The 20,548-nt window shown below is 33.5% G+C and overlaps 1 protein-coding gene across 1 annotated transcript; it reads right to left on the minus strand.

Moving 5' to 3' along the window:
• Positions 1-781: 781 nt before the first annotated feature.
• On the minus strand, positions 782-20,518 carry LOC127737646 (AP-2 complex subunit sigma). Its single transcript, XM_052248503.1, has 4 exons — positions 20,469-20,518; positions 15,717-15,866; positions 7,536-7,709; positions 782-2,659 (listed from the first exon to the last, which is right to left on the minus strand). Exons 1-4 carry the CDS (start codon positions 20,469-20,471, stop codon positions 2,558-2,560), a joined length of 429 nt encoding a protein of 142 aa, XP_052104463.1. The 5' UTR covers positions 20,472-20,518; the 3' UTR covers positions 782-2,557.
• Positions 20,519-20,548: the final 30 nt, after the last annotated feature.

Consider the following 20,548-nt stretch of genomic DNA (forward strand, 5'->3'; position numbering starts at 1 on the left):
TACCGATCTAAGATTAATGGTTGTTACCAAAAGCTAGCTCAGAGCCAGTAACACCTAATAAATAAATCATGTTTCCAAGATTAAGACGATATAACTTTACCTTTAACAATACTATGTTTATTGTGTTTTTTAGTTGTCTTTTCTGAAATTTCTGAATTTTATATATCTTATCTATTGTTTGTCTTACATTGACCAGTAAGAATATTTACCTTCTTATAATTCATCCTTGTGGAGAGCTGCTTATTGGCTATAATACCATATCTCTATACAGGAATAAATATCACAGTGAAGCCAATCTCATTTTAAGAGTTTACCAGTGGATATGTCCTAAATCAACCTGATCAGAATACACTAACAATATGGAAAGTTTGCATATAAATAGAGAATATCATATGGCTTTTTCAATATCACACCTTCATCAACTGGAGACACCAATATTATACTGAGAGCTCTTCTCGAGGGATTATATTGATTGAGGGTTGATATGGTGTGTGATATTGAAAAAGCCATATCATATACACTTTATTATATATGTACCTCAAGCACAACTAATTTAGATGTTTTTCACGAGACTTGCTTTGTAACAGTGACTGATATCAGTTATGTGATGTCATACAAATTAGGGGTTTGATAAAGTCTTTGCAACCGTGACTGATATCGATAACATCATGGATAGCGGCTACAGCACGATTGCCATTAAGTGTATTACACATACAATTTACATGTATTTACTACTAAGTATATAATAAACTACTAAGTATATAATAAAACAAACTATATGTGTGTGTATACATACTTTATTTTACAGGATGTACATTGCACATTCCCAATTAAATGGTACTATTTGTAATGCTGCAGTTATGACAATAAACCATTGCAGCAAATACCAGTGAAATAAACTGTTATCACAGAGATATGTCTTGCCTATTTGTTATTTTGATAATGCAAATGTTGAAATTAAAATAGCAATACTTTAACATGTAAGTTATGCAAATATTCAAAGTCAATGAACCATGACTGAAGGTACAGGGCTAAACAATCTCCATGGAAATGAGATGTGCCAATGCTAATACAACTGCATGTAACCAAATACCATTGACTTTTCATAAGTCATTCCCTTTAAACAAACCTAAACACAAACATTAACTTGTAAACTATGTAAAAGTTTCAATGTCAATGAACCATAATGAGGGGGTGGGGTTATATAATCTCCATGGAAATGAAACTTGCAAATGCCAATACATTTGCATACAAAATATCATTACTTAACATTAATGGTTCATCTTAAACGGACCTAATCACAAACTAATACATATGTAAACTAAGCAAAAGTTTCAAAGTCAATAGACCATGACTGAGGGGGGTGAGCCAAATATTCTCTATGGAAATAAGATGTGCTAATGCTTATACAACTGTATACCAAATATCATTGACCTACCACTAGTGGTTCCCCATAAACTGACCTAATCACAAACTAATACACGTAAACTAAGCAAAGTTTAGAAATCAATAGACCATGACTGAGGGGGCAGGGCCAAATAATCTGCATGGTAATGAGATGTGCCGATGCTAATACAACTGCATACCAAATATCATTGACCTACCACTAGTGGTTCACCATAAACTAGACCTAATCACAAACTAATACATTGTTGACACCGCCGCCGACACCATCATCGTCGCCGACGCCGGAAACAGCATACCTATGTCTCCCTTTTTGACTCCGTCAAGGAGAGACAAAATCACTCTGGTATTGTTTCATCTTTGTAATCATAAAGATAAAAACAGTTTTGTACCTCTAATTTATATCTGATATATCATAAGTACTCATTTTATCTGCTGTTCATATTTTTCAAAATTTATCATGTTACGTTACTTGTATTATTTTCATTCCAAAAAATAATGAAGAAATGAGTATTGAACATTTATAGCGTTTCCTGTATACAGAGATCTCTGCAACTTATCCTGATGAGAATTGGACTTGCCAGTTTCACTGGGGATTCACCAAAATGCTTTAATTTACCTCCAAAATAAGGGACTTAATCAATTTTTCTAATAGCTGCAATCAAATTTTTCCTGCCTAAATTTCCTTTCCTTTGTGACTAGTATGTAGTTCTCAAGTAAAGCATGAAAGATGAAAACATGCTTGAGAATGCATTAATATTATGTTTTTTCATTAACAATAATTAAGTGAATTTGGAATGTATCATTCATAGGGACAATTACTATGAATGTTGTCATTATTACCACTTCTGAACAAAACAACATTTTGGTGATATAATGATCATTTTACAACAAAATAGAAAATAGTTCTACACTTTCCATTTCTAGTTTTTATCCATTTGTTTGGCAAAAACTTTACCTTACACTCAAATGGTGTCTTCAGAAACATAATTAGTTTTTTTACATATGGACTAAGACATATTAATCTACATAGCCTATTATACTCTGAAAATAACCAACCAAGTTCATAGTAATAAAATCATACACAATTTCATCAATGATATCTGTCTACAACACTTTGGTCTATATTTATATAAGTCCTATGACATATTATTTACTCTAATGATGACAACATAAGAAGTTGTTTTAAAACTTTTGTTTGACTTGTCTCTCGAATTTCTCCCGCTAAAAACATCTCATCCACAACACTGTAAACCTGAAAAATAAAACAAAATAAATCAAATTGAAGTTATCTGTTAAATAAACTGATGACGTTGAGATATGTCTTGCCAGTCAGCAGAAAATTCAGAAAAAGACAATTTGATGGACAGCAACATTGCTAATTAATTCAAAGTTGCTGGATTATGAACTAGGGGGCAGTGCCTCGAAACAGTTGACAAACTGAGATGTCTATCATAATTAGTTCATATCAAACTTATTTTAGCAGAAAACTTAACAGCCTTCTGCTACTTTTGTGGCATGCGATACATAAACAACAACACTAGACTCATATTTGTTGCCCCATCCAGCATATTGGGATACAGAAATCTGAATAAATATGAGAGTATGAGGAATTTCGTTAGTTGCACATACTTATTGTGTGTGTTTCAATGTTGTAAAGTATATGACGAGTAAGACTGAAAGTAATGTATCCTATACAATATATAGACAAAATTTTAGTGTATGGAAATTGGACAGACAGACCAACAATAAAAGGATGGGAAAAAATCAGATGTGTTCACTGATTTGACTGTATAGGCTATAAAAATTGTCTCAGAGAACCATATGAAATCAACAGAAACCAATTACTAACAAGAGCGAACACGCTGAAATGTCTTGCTTTCTTTATTAACCATTGATATTATGTTGATAGTCCTAAATATAAAGCTTTACTACAACTATCACATAAACTTAACATGATCCAAGAAAATGAGGTCAAGGTCATATAAACCAAACGAGAAATACATGTACACCTTACAATCATTCAATACACTAAATATAGTTGACCTATTGCTTATAGTTTCTAAGAAACAGACTTAACCAAGAAAACTAACATTGGCCTATGAACCATGAAAATGAGTTCAAGGTCAGATGAACCATGCCAGGCAGACATGTACAGCTTACAATCCTTCCATACAACAAATAAAGTGGACCTATTACTTATAGTTTAAGAAAAACAGACCAAATCACAAAAACTTAACACTGAGCAATGAACCGTGAAAATGAGGTCAAGGTCAAATAAAACCTGCGAGACTGACATGTACATCATAAAATATTTCCATACACAAATATAGTTGACCTTTTGCATACAGTATTAGAAAAAAAGACCAAAACTCAAAAACTTAACTTTGACCACTGAACCATGAAAATGAGGTCAAGGTCAGATGACACCTGCCAGTTGGACATGTACACCTTACAATCATTCCATACACCAAATATAGTAGATCTATTGCATACAGTATAAGAAAAACAGACCAAAACACAAAAACTTAACTATAATCACTGAACCATGAAAATGGGATCAAGGTCAGATGACACCTGCCAGTTGGACATGTACACCTTACAATCCTTCCATACACCAAATATACTAGACCTATTGCTTATAGTATCCGAGATATGGACTTGACCACCAAAACTTAACCTTGTTCACTGATCCATGAAATGAGGTCGAGGTCAGGTGAAAACTGTCTGACTGGCATAAGGACCTTGCAAGGTACGCACATACCAAATATAGTTATCCTATTACTCATAATAAGAGAGAAATTAACATTACAAAAAATCTTAACTTTTTTTTTTTCAAGTAGTCACTGAACCATGAAAATGAGGTCAAGGACAATGGACATGTGACAGACGGAAACTTTGTAACATAAGGCATCTATATACAAAGTATGAAGCATCCAGGTCTTCCAACTTCTAAAATATAAAGCTTTTAAGAAATTAGTTATCCCTATGTTGAGCTTTCTGTGACAAAAGTCGCAGGCTCGACAAAAGGATGCAGAAGACAGAAAATAAAAAGTGGCAACTTTAAAATGGAAATTCTGTAATTGCATGACTTGTTCTGTCAGTGTTGACATCATGAATTTTATAAGATTGATTGATTGATTGTTGATGTTCACTTTCAGTTTACTTGTCTATATCATGCAGAAAGTTTTTATTGGTGGAGGAAGCCAGAATACCAAGAGAAAACTACTAACTTCGACAGGAATACTGGAATTCCTAGTCAATTAAGATCAGAGTCAAACAACCTTTGACAAGAGTCAGGTTCAAACTCAGTGTTTTCAAGCTGTTGATCACTGTAGATGAACCACTTTGACTGTTGACCATTTTGCCACCTAGGCCCATGCATTTTAAAACAGTTTCCATGCTTATCATAATACTGATAAAAAACTTAATAAATCAAGCTCACTGATGCCCAACAGAATTGCTAGTTAGCTCTAATTATGTAAGTTAAACTAAAGGGTAGCCTTGTGTGACTTTTTCAATCAATAAAAAACTTTTTCTGACAGTTGCTACCACTAGATTGAATGACTGATATACCAGGGTTTGGAAGGAGGGGTCTTCATTTCTGTACTTAGAAATTTTGCCCATTATTCTCTATTCTTTGTATTTTAGAACCCCATTATTCTCTTTTCTTTACTTATTTGGCCTATTTTTCTCTATTTTTTGTTTTTGGCCCATTATTCTCTATTCTGTCAATCCCATCCAGATAGTGAGATGAGATGAAATATAAATAAAATGTCTGTCTAGCTCATATTTTAGTTGGAACCCGTATTGTATGCTTTGACCAAAAGAAATATGTGACGAAAACATATAGAATCCTTTCACTCTTATTTCTATCAATTATTTTTGTTCCAAAACTAGTTAACTAAATAATGACCAAAAAAATATCTGAGAAGGGTTTTTGGCTTTTCCTGAAAGAAATGCTCTCAATTAACTTTTTCCACATTTATAACTTTGAACACAAAATGAAGGTTTTACCTTCTGACACAGTATGTTGTATGCTGAGATAAAACTAGAGGCTCTCAAGAGCCTGTGTCGCTCACCTGATTCTACTTTGGTTTTGGAAATCATGTAAAAATAGATTAAAATCATAACAGATACCCTAATAATGAGTGAGGCCAAATTTGGTTTAATATTGGTCCTGTAATTTAATAAAAAATCCTGGTGGCCATCTTGAACAGTAAATCGGCAACAAAGTAGCAACACTTAATCAGCACCTCATGAGAAACATTTATGCCATGTTTTGGTTTCATTCCATTCAGTGCACCTCTAGAAGAAGCATTTGTATGTATTTCCCATAGGTGTCTTATGTTAAAGGAAGTCCCCCCATTGGCGGCAATCATGGATGAGGGATCAGCTTCAAAGTAACAAAACTTAGTCAGCACCTCATAAGGAACATTCATGCCATGTTTGGTTTCAATCCATTCAGTATGTGGTTCTCTAAAAGAAGACATTTGTATGCATTGTCCATAGGGTCCTTTGTTAAACATTGTCCCCATCTGGCAGCCATCATGGATGAAGGATCAGCTTCAAAGTAACAACACTTGGTCAGCATCTCAAAAGGAACATGCATGCCATGTTTGGTTTCATTCCATTCAATGGTTCTCTAAAAGAAAACATTTGTACGTATTTCTCATAGGGTCCAATGTTAAACTTAGTCCTCCGCTGGCGGCCATCTTAGATTATGGATCGGCTTCATAGTAACAACACTTGGTCAGCACATCATAAGGAACATTCATGCCATGTTTGGTTTCATTCCATTCAGTGGTTCTCTAAAAGAAGACATTTGTATGTATTGCCCATAGGGTCCCATGTTAAACTAAGTCCCCCGCTGGCGGTCATCTTGGATTATGGATCGGCTTCAAAGTAACAACACTGGGACATCACCTCATAAGGAACATTCATGCCATGTTTGGTTTCATTCCATTCAGTGGTTCTCTAAAAGAAGACATTTGTATGTATTTCTCATAGGGTCCTATGTTAAACTAAGTCCCCTGCAGGCGGCCATCTTGGATTATGGATCGGCTTCAAAGTAACAACACTCAGTCAGCACCTCATAAGAAACATTCATGCCATGTTTGGTTTCATTCCATTCAGTGGTTCTCTAAAAGAAGACATTTGTATGTATTTCCCATAGGGTCCAATGTTAAACTAAGTCCCCTGCTGGCGGCCATCTTGGATTATGGATCAGCTTCATAGTAACAACACTTAGTCAGCACCTCATAAGGAACATTCATGCCATGTTTGGTTTCATTCCATTCAGTGGTTCTCTAAAAGAAGACATTTGTATGTATTTCCCGTAGGGTCCCATGTTAAACTAAGTCCCCTACTGGTGGCCATCTTGGATTATGGATCGGCTTCAAAGTAACAACACTCGGTCAGCACCTCATAAGGAACATTCATACCATGTTTGGTTTCATTCCATTCAGTGGTTCTCTAAAAGAAGACATTTGTATGTATTTCCCATAGGGTCCTATGTTAAACTAAGTCCCCCGCTGGCGGCCATCTTGGATTATGGATCGGCTTCAAAGTAACAACACTTGGTCAGCACCTCATAAGAAACATTCATGCCATGTTTGGTTTCATTCCATTCAGTGGTTCTCTAAAAGAAGACATTTGTATGTATTTCCCATAGGGTCCTATGTTAAACTAAGTCCCCCGCTGGCGGCCATCTTGGATGATGGATCCGCTACAAAGTAACAACACTTGGTCAGCACCTCATAAGGAACATTCATGCCATGTTTGGTTTCATTCCATTCAGTGGTTCTCTAGAAGAAGTTCAAAATGTAAAAAGTTTACGCCGACGACGGACGACGCCGGACGACGGACGCCAAGTGATGAGAAAAGCTCACTTGGCCCTTCGGGCCAGGTGAGCTAAAAAGGGAAGAAAAACAGAATATGTGCATATCTTAATTTTTAATGACTTTGGTTCCAACAAAACAAAGTTAAATTATACACAAGAAAGAGAGAATTTATCTGAGAATCAATAAGTTTTTTTTCCTTGAAACAATCAATGTTTTTACTTTCGTTTCAATTTATAATTTTGAACTCAAAATGAAAGTTTACGTTGAGAGACAATATGAATACTTTACCTTATAAAAGTTGAATACAAGATCTAATTCACAGACATTATGGAAATATTCATTAAGCACTTCTACAAAGTTGTGTATTGCCTCTAAGTATGCAAGATTGTTGTCGTTTACATCAACACAGATACAGAAATATAAACCAGCATATCTTCTGTACACAATCTTAAAATTCCTAAACTGTAAAACAAAATACATATTATTATACACAGGTAAATCTGTTACAAATAAATGGAGAATGTGTCCCCATGAACACAGAAGATGGCCCGCTTGCATACAACATTATAAAGGGACATAACTCAAGAACAATAAAAGTGATGCTACCCAAATTTGTACTTGATCTTGGTTTTGTGGTAATAAGTATTGTGTATAGGTTTCATGTTTGGTTGGGGCAAACTTAAGTTACAGAACGGAAACTAAAAAATTTGCAATTTTTCGATTTATAAAGGGGCATAACTCAATAATGGTTAAAGTGACACTACCCAAATTCAACTTGATCTGTGTTTTATCAGTGGAAGGCAAAATTAAACATTGCATTGTATAAAGCATTGATTGTAGTTGATTCAACTATAATAATGGACAAAGGAAGATAACTCCAATTTTCAAAATTACTTGAACAATGACATCATTGATATTTTTAGAAAAAAAATGAAAATTTAGCAATTTTTCCATTTGTAAAGGGTCATAACTCTAGAACAGTAAAAGTGACGCCACCAAAATTCAAACTTGAATTGTGTTTTGTGTTAATAAGCATTGTGTATAAGTTTGATAACATTTGGTTGAGGCAAACTTAAGTTAGAGAACGGAAACCAATTTTGGGACGTATGGATGGACGTGCGTACGTACGTACGGACAGACGGACAAGGGTAAAACTTAATGCCCCCTCCGCTTCGGCGGGGGCATAAAAATCTTTAATCACTTTAAAATTAATAAAATGCTTCGCTGGGGCGCAGCTTGATACGACCGCAGAGGTCGAACCCTGAACAGTTGGGGCAAGTATGGACACAAAATTCAAGCTTGATACAGCTATGACTTTGGATTGTCATTAAATATTTGACACAGCATAGGTTTCTGACACAGGATGAATGTGGTGTAAGAACTGGAAAAAATTTAATTTACCTATTATGGTGGAATATCCATAAACTAAATTGTTTGTTAATTTCAATATATCAAAGAATATGTAGAATTCAATGTTTGATGTAATGTAATAAAGTTGAAATTTGGACCGTTTTTGTTCAATGTGGACCAATTTGGTAACATGTATAAATAATCAAAAATCTAAATACATGGGAGCCCATTTAAATACATCATAAAGGTATTAAAATAGAAAGTGACATCATAGTCATGGCTAAAAATAAACAAAAATCCTTAATCAGCAACATTTAAAGTAATATCTAAAAATAAAATTCCTTTGTAACCATAAAAGCCCATTTAAATACATCATAAAGATATTAAAATAGAAAATGACATCATAGTCATGGCTAAACATAGCTAAAAACCCTTAATCAGCATCATTTAACATTAATATCTAAAAATGGAAATTACATCATAAAGGTATTAAAATAGAAAATGACATCATAGTCATGGCTAAAAATAAACAAAATCCTTAATCAGCATCAGCAACATTTTATAGTAATATCTAAAAATAAAATTCCTTTGTAACCATAAAAGCCCATTTAAATACATCATAACAGATATTAAAATAGAAAATGACATCATAGTCATGGCTAAACATAGCAAAAACCTTAATCAGCATCATTTAACAGTAATATCTAAAAATAAAAATTTCTTTGCAACCATAAAAGTAAAATAGAAAATGACATCATAATCATAGCTAAAAATAAACAAAAAAATTTTTATTGGCAAATTTTAAATGGAGTTTATTATACTAAAACAATAAATTTGCAACCATAAACATGATAAAACCCCATTTAAACACATCATAAAAGTATTAAATAATTCAACTACATCATAAGGCTATAAAAATAGAAAATGACTTCATAGTCAAGGCTAAAGGTAAACAAAAAACCTTCATCAGCAAAATTTTATATTGGCAAATTTCCAATGAAGTTTATTACACTAAAATTGTTGGCAAATTTCCAATGCATTTATTTACAATAAATTTATTGGCAAATTTCCAATTTACATAATTTAAAAGCAGTGTAGATGAGATATTTAAATGAGTTTGAATTACCAACCTTACACTGCTTTTAAATAATGTTCTTTACTCAATTATTTGTCTATTAAAATGGAAACCCTTGTTTTTTAACCTTTTTTCCCCTTATTCCTTAAACATTAGAGCCATAACCCCCCCCCCCCAAAAAAGCCAATTATTACTTTCCAATGTAACTTAAATTTCCAATATACATAATTTTAAATTTCAATTCCTCATGATATATAACCGTATCATTATTATTTTCTTTCATATATAAATCTGAAACAACCATCTTTAAATGGAAAATTTTAAAGAAAAAAAAAGGAAAAAAAAAAATCCTACCTCCCACACATTTTTTCAACCCCCTTTTGATTCATCATCCCCCACCTCAATCACAACCTTCAATTTGTGGTATGGTACATTGCAATACAATTTCACAGAGATCCATTCACTTGAACACAAGTTTTTGTTGCAAACTAAAAAAATCCTTATTTTTGACCAATATTTGGCCCCTTATTCATAAATGTTTGAGCAATTAACCCCAAAACTCAATTCCTACTTTCTCTTCGTGATAAAAAATAACTAACTTAAAATGTAAATTTTAAACAAAAAAAAAAGGAAAAAAAATAATTACCCCTTTTTTGACCCCCGCCCCCCTTATGATTCATCACCCCCATCCCCTTTCCCCCCAAACCAAGCTCAATAACAGCCTTGCCTTTGTGGTATGGTACCTTGTTATACAATTTTAGAGAGATCCATACACTTGAACACAAGTTATTGTCTAGAAACTAAAAAATGCTTATTTTAAACCCCTTTTTAGGCCCCTTATTACTAAACGTTTTGGGCAATTACCACAACACTCAATTCCAGCTTTCCCTTTGTGAAATGGAACCTTGTAGTAAAATTTCAGAAAGATCCATACACTTACACACAAGTTATTGTCATGAAACTAGAAAAATGCTTGTTTTTTGCCCCCTTTTGGCCCCTTATTCCTAAAATTTTGAGGCAATTAACCCCAAAATCAATCCCAGCATTGACCCTTTGTGATATGGAATCTTGTGGTACAATGTCAAAGAGATCCATATGCTAACACACAAGTTATGTCTGGAAGTTACAAAAATGCTTATTTTCGGCCCCTTTTTGGCCCCTTATTCCTTAACTGTTGGTACCATAACCCCCAAAATCAATCCCCACCTTCCTATTGTGGTATTGAACCTTATGGTGAAATTTCATAGAGATCCATTCACTTAAACTAAAGTAAGAGTGCGAAAACCATTGTGTATTCGGACGACGACGCCGGACGACGACGACGACGCCAACGTCATACCAATATACGACCTCAAAATTTTTTTTCGGTCGTATAAAAACTACCTTTGGATTGCTTGAATATAAGTTAAGCATAATATGTGTCAATAGGACATTATGTACTGCTCACACCATCACATTTCTATGTTCAGTGAACCATGATAATGTGCATCAAAGTCCTTATTTGGCATATTTTTTTTTAAATATTTCAAATCATAATAAACATGTGTACTTTCAAGTTGATGTTTCCTCATTTTCATGATTAACCACTTAACCAAAAACTTTTACCTGGTACAGCTAAAAGGGCCTTTAAAATTCAGAAAAATCCATTCAGAACATGTTAGAGCAGGGTATCCTTATACCAAGACTCGACCAGTTGTATGGATGTATACAAACATAAAACACATTGTTTTCCCCTGTCAGATTACATTGTAATGAGCACAAGACATTTTAGCGAAAAAGTTGAAACTACTTGGGGACAATTTAGCAAGATATTACATGTATAGGCCATTTTTATAGTGCCGGATTTATCCATTCACCTGAATTATGATAGCCCTTTTTGCGAAAACTTACCTGCCAGTGGTTGAATTATACTCAGCATAATAAAACTGTGATCAGTAATGTATGCTAGCTTAATGTTTAAGTTGTTTTTATTACAATTTAGTTAATCATGGAAATAAATGTTGTTGAAACAAACTGGTGATAAAAGTGCAATATGTGATGGTTTTTCTGGATACTACTATAAAATAAATGTGGATAGTGTCCACATGTGGACACAGATGATGCCCCCGCTTGCATATCATATAGTTATAAAGGGACATAACTGAAGAACGGTAAAAGTGACGCTACCCAAATTTGAACTTGATCTGAGTTTTGTGGTAATAAGCATTGTGTGTAAGTCTCATAATATTTGGTTGAGGCTAACTTAAGTAGAGAACAGAAACTAAAAATTCAGCAATTTTTCTATTTGTAAACACTCATAACTCTAGAACGGTTGTGTATAAGTTTTACAACATTTGGTTGAGACAAACTAAAAAATTCAGCAATTTTTATGTTTATAAAGGGACATAACTCTAGAATGGTAAAAGTGTTGCCACATAATTTCGTACTTAATCTGTATTATGTAGTAATGAGCATTGTGTATAAGTTTCATAACATTTGGTTGAGGCAAACTCAAGTTAGAGAACTGAAACAAAAAAATTGTACTTGATCCTTACTGAGTTTTGTGGTAATGAATATTGTGTATAGGTTTCATAATGTTTGGCTGGGGAAAACTTCAGTTACAGAATGGAAACTAAAAAATTTTGCAATCTTTCTATTTATAAAGGGGCATAACTCAATAATGGTTAAAGTGACACTACCCAAATTCAACTTGATCTGTGTTTTATCAGTGGAAGTCAAAATTAAACATTGCATTGTATAAAGCAATGATTGTAGTTGATTCAACTATAATCATGGTCAAAGGAAGATAACTCCAATTTTAATAAAATGCTTCGCTGGGCGCAGCTTGATACGACCGCAGAGGTCGAACCCTGAACAGTTGGGGCAAGTATGGACACAACATTCAAGCTTGATACAGCTCTGAATTTGGATTGTGATTAAATATTTGACACAGCATAGGTTTCTGACACAGAAAGAATGTGGTCTAAGAACTTCAATTTTTTTAATTTACCTATTATGGTCCAATGTCCAAAATCAAAATACATGGTTAGATTCAGCATATCAAAGAACCCCATATATTCAATTTTTGTTGAAATCAAACAAAGTTTAATTTTGGACCCCAACTTGGACAAACTTGAAAACTGGTCCCATAATCAAAAATCTAAACACATGTTTAGATTCAGCATATCAAAGTACCCGAAGAATTCAATTTTTGTTAAAATCAAACTAAGTTTAATTTTGGACCCTTTGGACCTTAATGTAGACAAATTTAAAAAACGGGACCCTAAATTAAAAATCTAAAAACACAGTTAGATTTGGCATATCAAAGAACCCCAATAATTCAATTTTTGATGAAATCAAACAAAGTTTAATTTTGGACCCTTTTGACCTCAATATGAACCAATTTGATAGCGGGCCCACAAATAAAAAATCTAAATACATGGTAAGATTCAGCATATCAAAGAACCCCATATATTCAATTTTTGTTGAAATCAAACAAAGTTTAATTTTGGACCCCAATTTGGACCAACTTGAAAACTGGGCCAAAAATCTAAAATCTAAATACATGTTTAGATTCAGCATATCAAAGAACCCCATATATTCAATTTTTGTTGAAATCAAACAAAGTTTAATTTTGGACCCCAACTTGGACCAACTTGAAAACTGGGCCCATAATCAAAAATCTAAACACATGTTTAGATTCAGCATATCAAAGAACCCTAAGAATTCAATTTTTGTTAAAATCAAACTAAGTTTAATTTTGGACCCTTTGGACCTTAATGTAGACAAATTTAAAAAACGGGACCCAAAATTAAAAATCTAAATACACGGTTAGATTCGGCATATCAAAGAACCCCAATAATTCAATTTTTGATGAAATCAAACAAAGTTTAATTTTGGACCCTTTGGACCTCAATGTGGACCAATTTAAAAACGGGGCCCAAAATCCAAAAACTTAATACACGGTTAGATTCAGCATATTAAAGAACCCCAAGAATTCAAGAATAAAACCCCATTGAAATTGATCAAGAAATAAGCAATTTATACGAAGTATCTTCTTTTGCACAATACTGTGCAATTGAATATTTCTTGCTATTGCGCAATACTGTACAATTGACAATTTCTTGCTATTGCGCAATATTGTGCTATTGGATATTTCTTGCTATTGCGCAATACTGTTAAATTGAAGATTTCTTGCTATTGCGCAATACTGTGCAATTGAAGATTTCTTGCTATTGTGCAATACTGTGCAATTGAAAATTTCTTGCTATTGCACAATACTTATTATATAATAATTTACACATCCTGTTTGGTGTGTATCTCCTACCATATCATTATTATTTGCTTTTAAATATAAATCAGAAATAACCAACTTAAAATGGAAAATTTTAAAAGAAAAAAAAAAGGAAAAAAAGAAAAAAAAAAAAAAAAAAAAATCCCCCCCCCCCAATTTTTTGAACCCCCTTATGATTCATCACCCCCAAACTCAATCCCAGCCTTCCCTTTGTGGTATGGTACCTTGCAGTACAATTTCAGAGAGATCCATACACTTGAACACAAGTTATTGTCTGGAAACTAGAAAAATGCTTATTTTTGGCCCCTTTTTGGCCCCCAATTCCTAAAATTTTGAGGCAATTACCCCCAAACTCAATTCCAGCTTTCCCTTTGTGATATGGAACCTTGTAGTACAATTTCAGAAATATCCAAACACTTACACACAAGTTATTTTCATGAAACTAGAAAAATGCTTGTTTTTTGCCCCTTTTTTGGCCCCTAATTCCTAAAATTTTGAGGCAATTACCCCCAAAATCAATTACAGCCTTCCCTTTGTGATATGGAACCTTGTGGTACAATGTCAGAGAGATCCATACACTTACACACAAGTTATTGTCTGAAAGTTACAAAAATGCTTATTTATGGCCCCTTTTTGGCCCCTAATTCCTTAACTGTTGGTACCATAACCCCCAAAATCAATCCCAACCTTCCTTTTGTGGTATTGAACCTTATGGTGAAATTTCATGGAGATCCATTCACTTAAACTAAAGTTAGAGTGCGAAAACCAATGTGTCTTCGGACGACGCCGGACGACGCCGACGACGACGACGACGACGACGACGACGACGACGACGACGACGCCAACGTCATACCAATATACGACCAAAAAATTTTTAATTTTTGCGGTCGTATAAAAATATATTCTATAAACTTGATATTTAGAAGAAAATAAAAATTTTGCAATTTTTCCTTTTATAAAGGGGCATAACTCTAGATCGGTTAAAGTGACACCACCAAAATTCAAACTTGATCTGTGTTTTGTGGTAATAAGCATTGTGTATCAGTTTCATAACATATGGTTGAGGCAAACTTAAGTTAGAGAACGGAAACTAAAAATTTTGCAATATTTCCTTTTATAAAGGGGCATAACTCTAGATCGGTTAAAGTGACGCCACCAAAATTCAAACTTGATCTGTGTTTTGTGGTAATAAGCATTGTGTATAAGTTTCATAACATTTGGTTGAGGCAAACTGAAGTTAGAGAACGGAAACCAATTTCGGGACGTACGTACGTACGTACGTACGTACAGACGGACAAGGGTAAAACTTAATGCCCCCTCCGCTACGGCGGGGGCATAAAAAAAAGTTTTATCAACAGTATTATACAGGGGGTATACATGTACCAAGAGCCAATTACATATGTTCACTGGGGTATAGATTTCAGACTATAACAGACTTTTAAAATTTGAGTTAACTTTTTAGACTTATAGTGCTGTAAGGGACACGAAATATTTTGTATGTTTGCTGTTTTAATGCTATATACCTGTATTTATTCTTCAATGAATTAATTTCTGTTGCTAAAATGGGTTATACTTTTGTGCTTTTTTCGCTAAAATGTCCTCCGCCAATAGTATAACAGTAAATTGTGTACATGTAAGTTAACTCTAGAAACTTAATGTGTCTACTTTTCCTCAAGAATTATATTGTATTTCAGTGATATACAGTTTTGTACATGAGACACTTTAAAAAAAATTGTCTGCTTAATCATAGGTATTGTATCACATTACGTACCTCTACAAAATTAGTGTGTTTAGCATCCCGTACAGTAACAACAGCATGTACTTCTTCAATTAGTTTCTGTTTTTCATCATCATCAAAATGCATATACCACTTAGCTAGACGGGTTTTACCAGCCCGGTTCTGTATCAGGATGAAACGAATCTGAAAAAATGTATTGTACATTTACAGTTTATTCAATTAAGTTAAATAGCAGCAAAAGTTTAATATATAACTTTATAAAAATTATTTGAACAGACTGCTGGACATTGGTCGATAACCTGGTATAGGAAAGTTTGTTTTTTCACATGACCAGTAAAGATAGAAATATCTTAAGAATCTTTGATCTTTGAATTTGTTTGTTAATTCATAATTACTCTGGCTGCTCTGGATCACAGCTTCAAATTCAATATATACAGGTACATAACATGTATATGCCTGTCTTTCAAATTATAAAATACTTTTATCTTTAACCTTTGTCAACACCATCATGACCATTGAAGAAATCGTTAAAGCTTGAGTTACATTTTCACTAATGACTTCATTACCAACAAGTGAAACTACGAGCTACTGCTCACTATTGATACCCCCGCCTAAATATTTAGGTAAACAGGAAGTTGTTGAGTGATGAATCTGAGAATGCATCACACAGTATAGCTGACATATATAAATCCTGAAACCAAATTTCAGAAATCCTTATGATGTAGTTCCTGAGAAAGCTGCGACGACAAATATTCATGGGACAGATGGACGAACTGACCGATGGATGGATGGACAGACGAACAGACAGAGGTAAAACAGTATACCACCACTTTTTTAAAGCGGGGGTATAAAGACTGCGAGCTACTGCTCCCTGATGATACTCCCTCCCAAATATTTTGGTAAACAGGAAGTTGTTGAGTGATGAATCTGATTGATTGATTGTTGGTTGCTTTACGCCGCATTATTGATGAATCTGAAAACGCATCACACGGTATAGCTGACATATATAAATCCTGAAACCAAATTTCAGAAATCCTTATGATGTAGTTCCTGAGAAAGCTGCGACGAAAAATATTCATGGAACAGATGGATGGACTGACGGATGGATGGACGGACAGACAGAGGTAAAACAGTATACCCCCACTATTTTAAAGCGGGATATAATTTAAAGTGGGGAGTATAATTATTCCCTTTCTGAAACAGACTGGTACTTCTTTCTACTGTTAGTACAACCAGTTACAAGACAGGGACCCATGTACAAATGTTTATAATTTTAATTGTACAAAACAGAATTTTTAAATGTAAATAGACTAGGGGACTGCATCTGTGTGAGCCTGACATAATTAGCCCAACAGAACTTTAAACAGTCACCAATGTCTGCTGTTCTTTAACAATGAACAGTAAATTTCAAACTACATTTATAAATATAATTTCTAAAATTAGAATATGATGATGTTACATGTATATCTAATTTTAATTAATAATAAAAAACTTGCGGTCATATAAAAGGATAATGAGGACGAACATTTTGAATTTATTTTATTATTCAACATACAACTTTATAGCAAACAAAATGAGTTCTGTGAGGACACTCACCTCAGATCAATCAGGCAGGTTTTTGTATCTGTACAAAGATCAGTAAGCAGCTGACTTTGCATATTAGTTGTTTTAAAGCAAGGAATTATTTGAATCTGGAATAATTTTGAATTATGGAAAATTGAAAAGAAATGTATGATGAAAACTAACACAATTTAGGAGGGTTAGCCATGCATGCATGGTTTAGAGGTTGGGGGGGGGGGGGGGGGGGGGTTATTTAGTTCGTGAAAGTAAAATTTAGCTTAGCCATGCATGCATGCATGGCTAACCCTATTTAGTTGAGTCAGTTTTTATCATACATTTCTTATCAATTTTCCAGAATTCAAAATTATTCCAGATACAAATAATTGCTTGCATTTTTTTTAAGTATAATTCAATTATTAAGTTTTTCATTAAACAATACTTTAGTACAAGAGAAAAAAAAATCCCTCTATAGAGTAATATATTTGTTTAGACTGGATTTAAAGTAGGAAGATGGCAAAAGTGTCTTTTTCTAGTTATTTTGGCTATAATCTATAGCATTATTGGTATCAATTATTGCACGTTACTAACAATTGAGATGCCTTAGTTTTCTGCTAAAGTGTCACATCTTGCAAACTATTGTGTACCTATCTGAACACCTGACCAACAACAATAGGAACAGTTGACCTTTAAATTTTTTGTTAAATCTTTCAAATCCAGTCTTAACAAATATATCCCTCTATAGAGGGATAATTTCAACCCACTATAGAAGGGTAATCACTCTTTGGTATCGGGTCCATCACACCTTATTTTGATTCAAATCTAGGTTGAATTAATATTAGATGTATTTTCAGATGTACAATGTATACACATGATGTATATATATCAAAATATTTATATTTTCATGAATGAAAATTATTAACTATTCATTGGTATTTTCAAAGCTAATTTGGTATTATTCTTATGTGTTTGAAAATCATGATTGCTGTTATAACTAGCTTTGGTGTTAAGTAACATACAAGCAGTTAGCTTGGTAGGAGTAAAACAGGGTTGGCCAAGTATTTCCCGGGCTGGGCTATACTCCCAGAAACAGGTAATACTGGCCAATACTGGGAAATATGATTTTTCAAGCTTATTTTTTACACAAAATAGTAAAGACTTGTTGTAGTTTATTAGTATTATAGCTAAATATATACATTATAAACAGATAACCATTGACAGTCATTCCTGAAGATTGAAAATTAAATTTCTTCCTTTTCTCCACTAATTCTATGTCTACAGGAATACAAGTTTTGCACATTTCAGGATACCTTATTTATTTCCAAGTTTGATTTAACTTTAAGTCAACACTTTGACCAATCTAGACAGAATGGCGATTAGATAGATTTTTAGGAGGACTATTAAGAAAAGCTTTTCACATTTGTCTTAAGTGTCTTCATGTACACTTGTCTTTGACTTGCTGGACCATTAATATTTTCTCAGATTTATACACTTTATATTAAGAGTCTCAAACAAGTGAACTTACAAATTAAAATACTATATCTTATTTTCATAAAAATCTTAAATGTATTGCATTTGTGATTAATTCTCTTTAAAATTCAGGCCAGTATTTCATATTACCCAGTATTGCCCAGTGGGCTGGGCAATACTCATAAAACATGGGTTTTTGCCAACCCTGGTCAGTAAAAACAATGAAGATTTTAAATAGAAAACATGAAAGATAATTGTTTTTAACAGCTTTGCCCCTTTGAACACGTGTGTGTTTGGACAAGTTGTACTGTTACACCAATGTGCCAGGTTAGAGGAGGGTTGAGCGCTCACAAACATGTTTAATCCCACCACATTCTTTATGTGTCTGTCCCGAGTCAGGAGCCTGTAGTTCAGTGGTTGTCGTTGGTTCATGTCTGTCATATTTGTTTTTCGTTAATTGTTTTGTTATAAATTAGGCCGTTAGTTTTCTCAATTGAATTGTTTCATATTTTTCATGTCAGGGCTTTTTATAGCCAACCATACGGTATGGGTTTTTCTCATTGTTGAAGGCCTATAATTGCTAACATCCACTTCATTTGAACTTTGGTGGATAGTTTCCTCATTGGCAATCATACCACATCTATTTTTATATGGTATACAACAATGCCAAACATGGTAGAGGGTCTGGATGTTGGGTCCTTTATTTCTATATTTTTTAAAATTTTCTCTATTCTTTATATTTTTGCACCCCATTAATGATTATTCTGTACTTTTATAACTTGGCTTACTTTTATCAAGGATGTATAACTAACAAAAATATATGTCCTTGCTTTTATATATTATTTATTTTTTGGGCGAATTTTTTCTGTAGTATTGGTCCATTATTCTGTATTCTGTAAACTTCATCCAAACCCTCACAGAAATGCACCTAATAAACATGTGCTTTGTAGCCGTGTTTTTATTTAATTGTTGTTGTTGTAGCAATGTCATTAGCCATTTGGTATCTTCCGCCTTTCTTTTACAAGTCTTAGAGACGAATGACTTGGCCTTTGATCATCATGACAATATTCATTTTCTTTCGTCAAAATAATTCACAAAATAAAACCTGTTTACTTTTTTAGAATGTCACTTTATTTTCAAACAATAAAAAACTTATAATCTTTATTTCACAGCAATACACTAACTAAAGCATGATTAAAAAAAATATTCAAAACATAACCTTTAAAAAGGGTGCGAACTGACCCAGGGTGCAAACGTTTGGGGTGCGAACGTGAAAGCCACAAAGGGGGTGAATGTGAATGTGAGTGAATATGATTTTGGGCGAACGGACCCAGATTCTCACTCTATGCAGGTATTATCACCATATAGGGGTTTTGGTCCCAACCTGATAAATGTTTATATATATACATGTATCTGCAATAAACAGGATATTGTAAAGACTAAAGTATTCTAAAGGTTTGCTGACTTCGTCGCATTTCACAGGTAACACCCGCCTCATATCTAAAAATTTAACCAGTCAGAAAGGAATTGTATAGTAAGATTACTATATAAATCCTTGCTGTCAGTGTCAGTAGGTTGAAATAGATAGATATATATATATATATATCAAATTACATGTAATATGTATGTGGATTTCAACTCAGAATACACCTATCACTATTATTAGTTATTATCAATTGAGAAAGTGTTACGGTAAAATGATTTGTGTTCAATCATTAAGTAAATGCCTAGAATAAAGTTAATAGGAGGCAATGTTACCATTTCTGAATAATTTCGTATACCGGAAATGATTAACCTCCCACATTCAACGTCAGAAGAACGCTTTGAAATGAAGAGTT

This window comes from Mytilus californianus, unplaced genomic scaffold, assembly GCF_021869535.1.
Source record: "Mytilus californianus isolate M0D057914Y unplaced genomic scaffold, xbMytCali1.0.p SCAF_4, whole genome shotgun sequence".
Classification (NCBI taxonomy): Eukaryota; Metazoa; Mollusca; class Bivalvia; order Mytilida; family Mytilidae; genus Mytilus; species Mytilus californianus.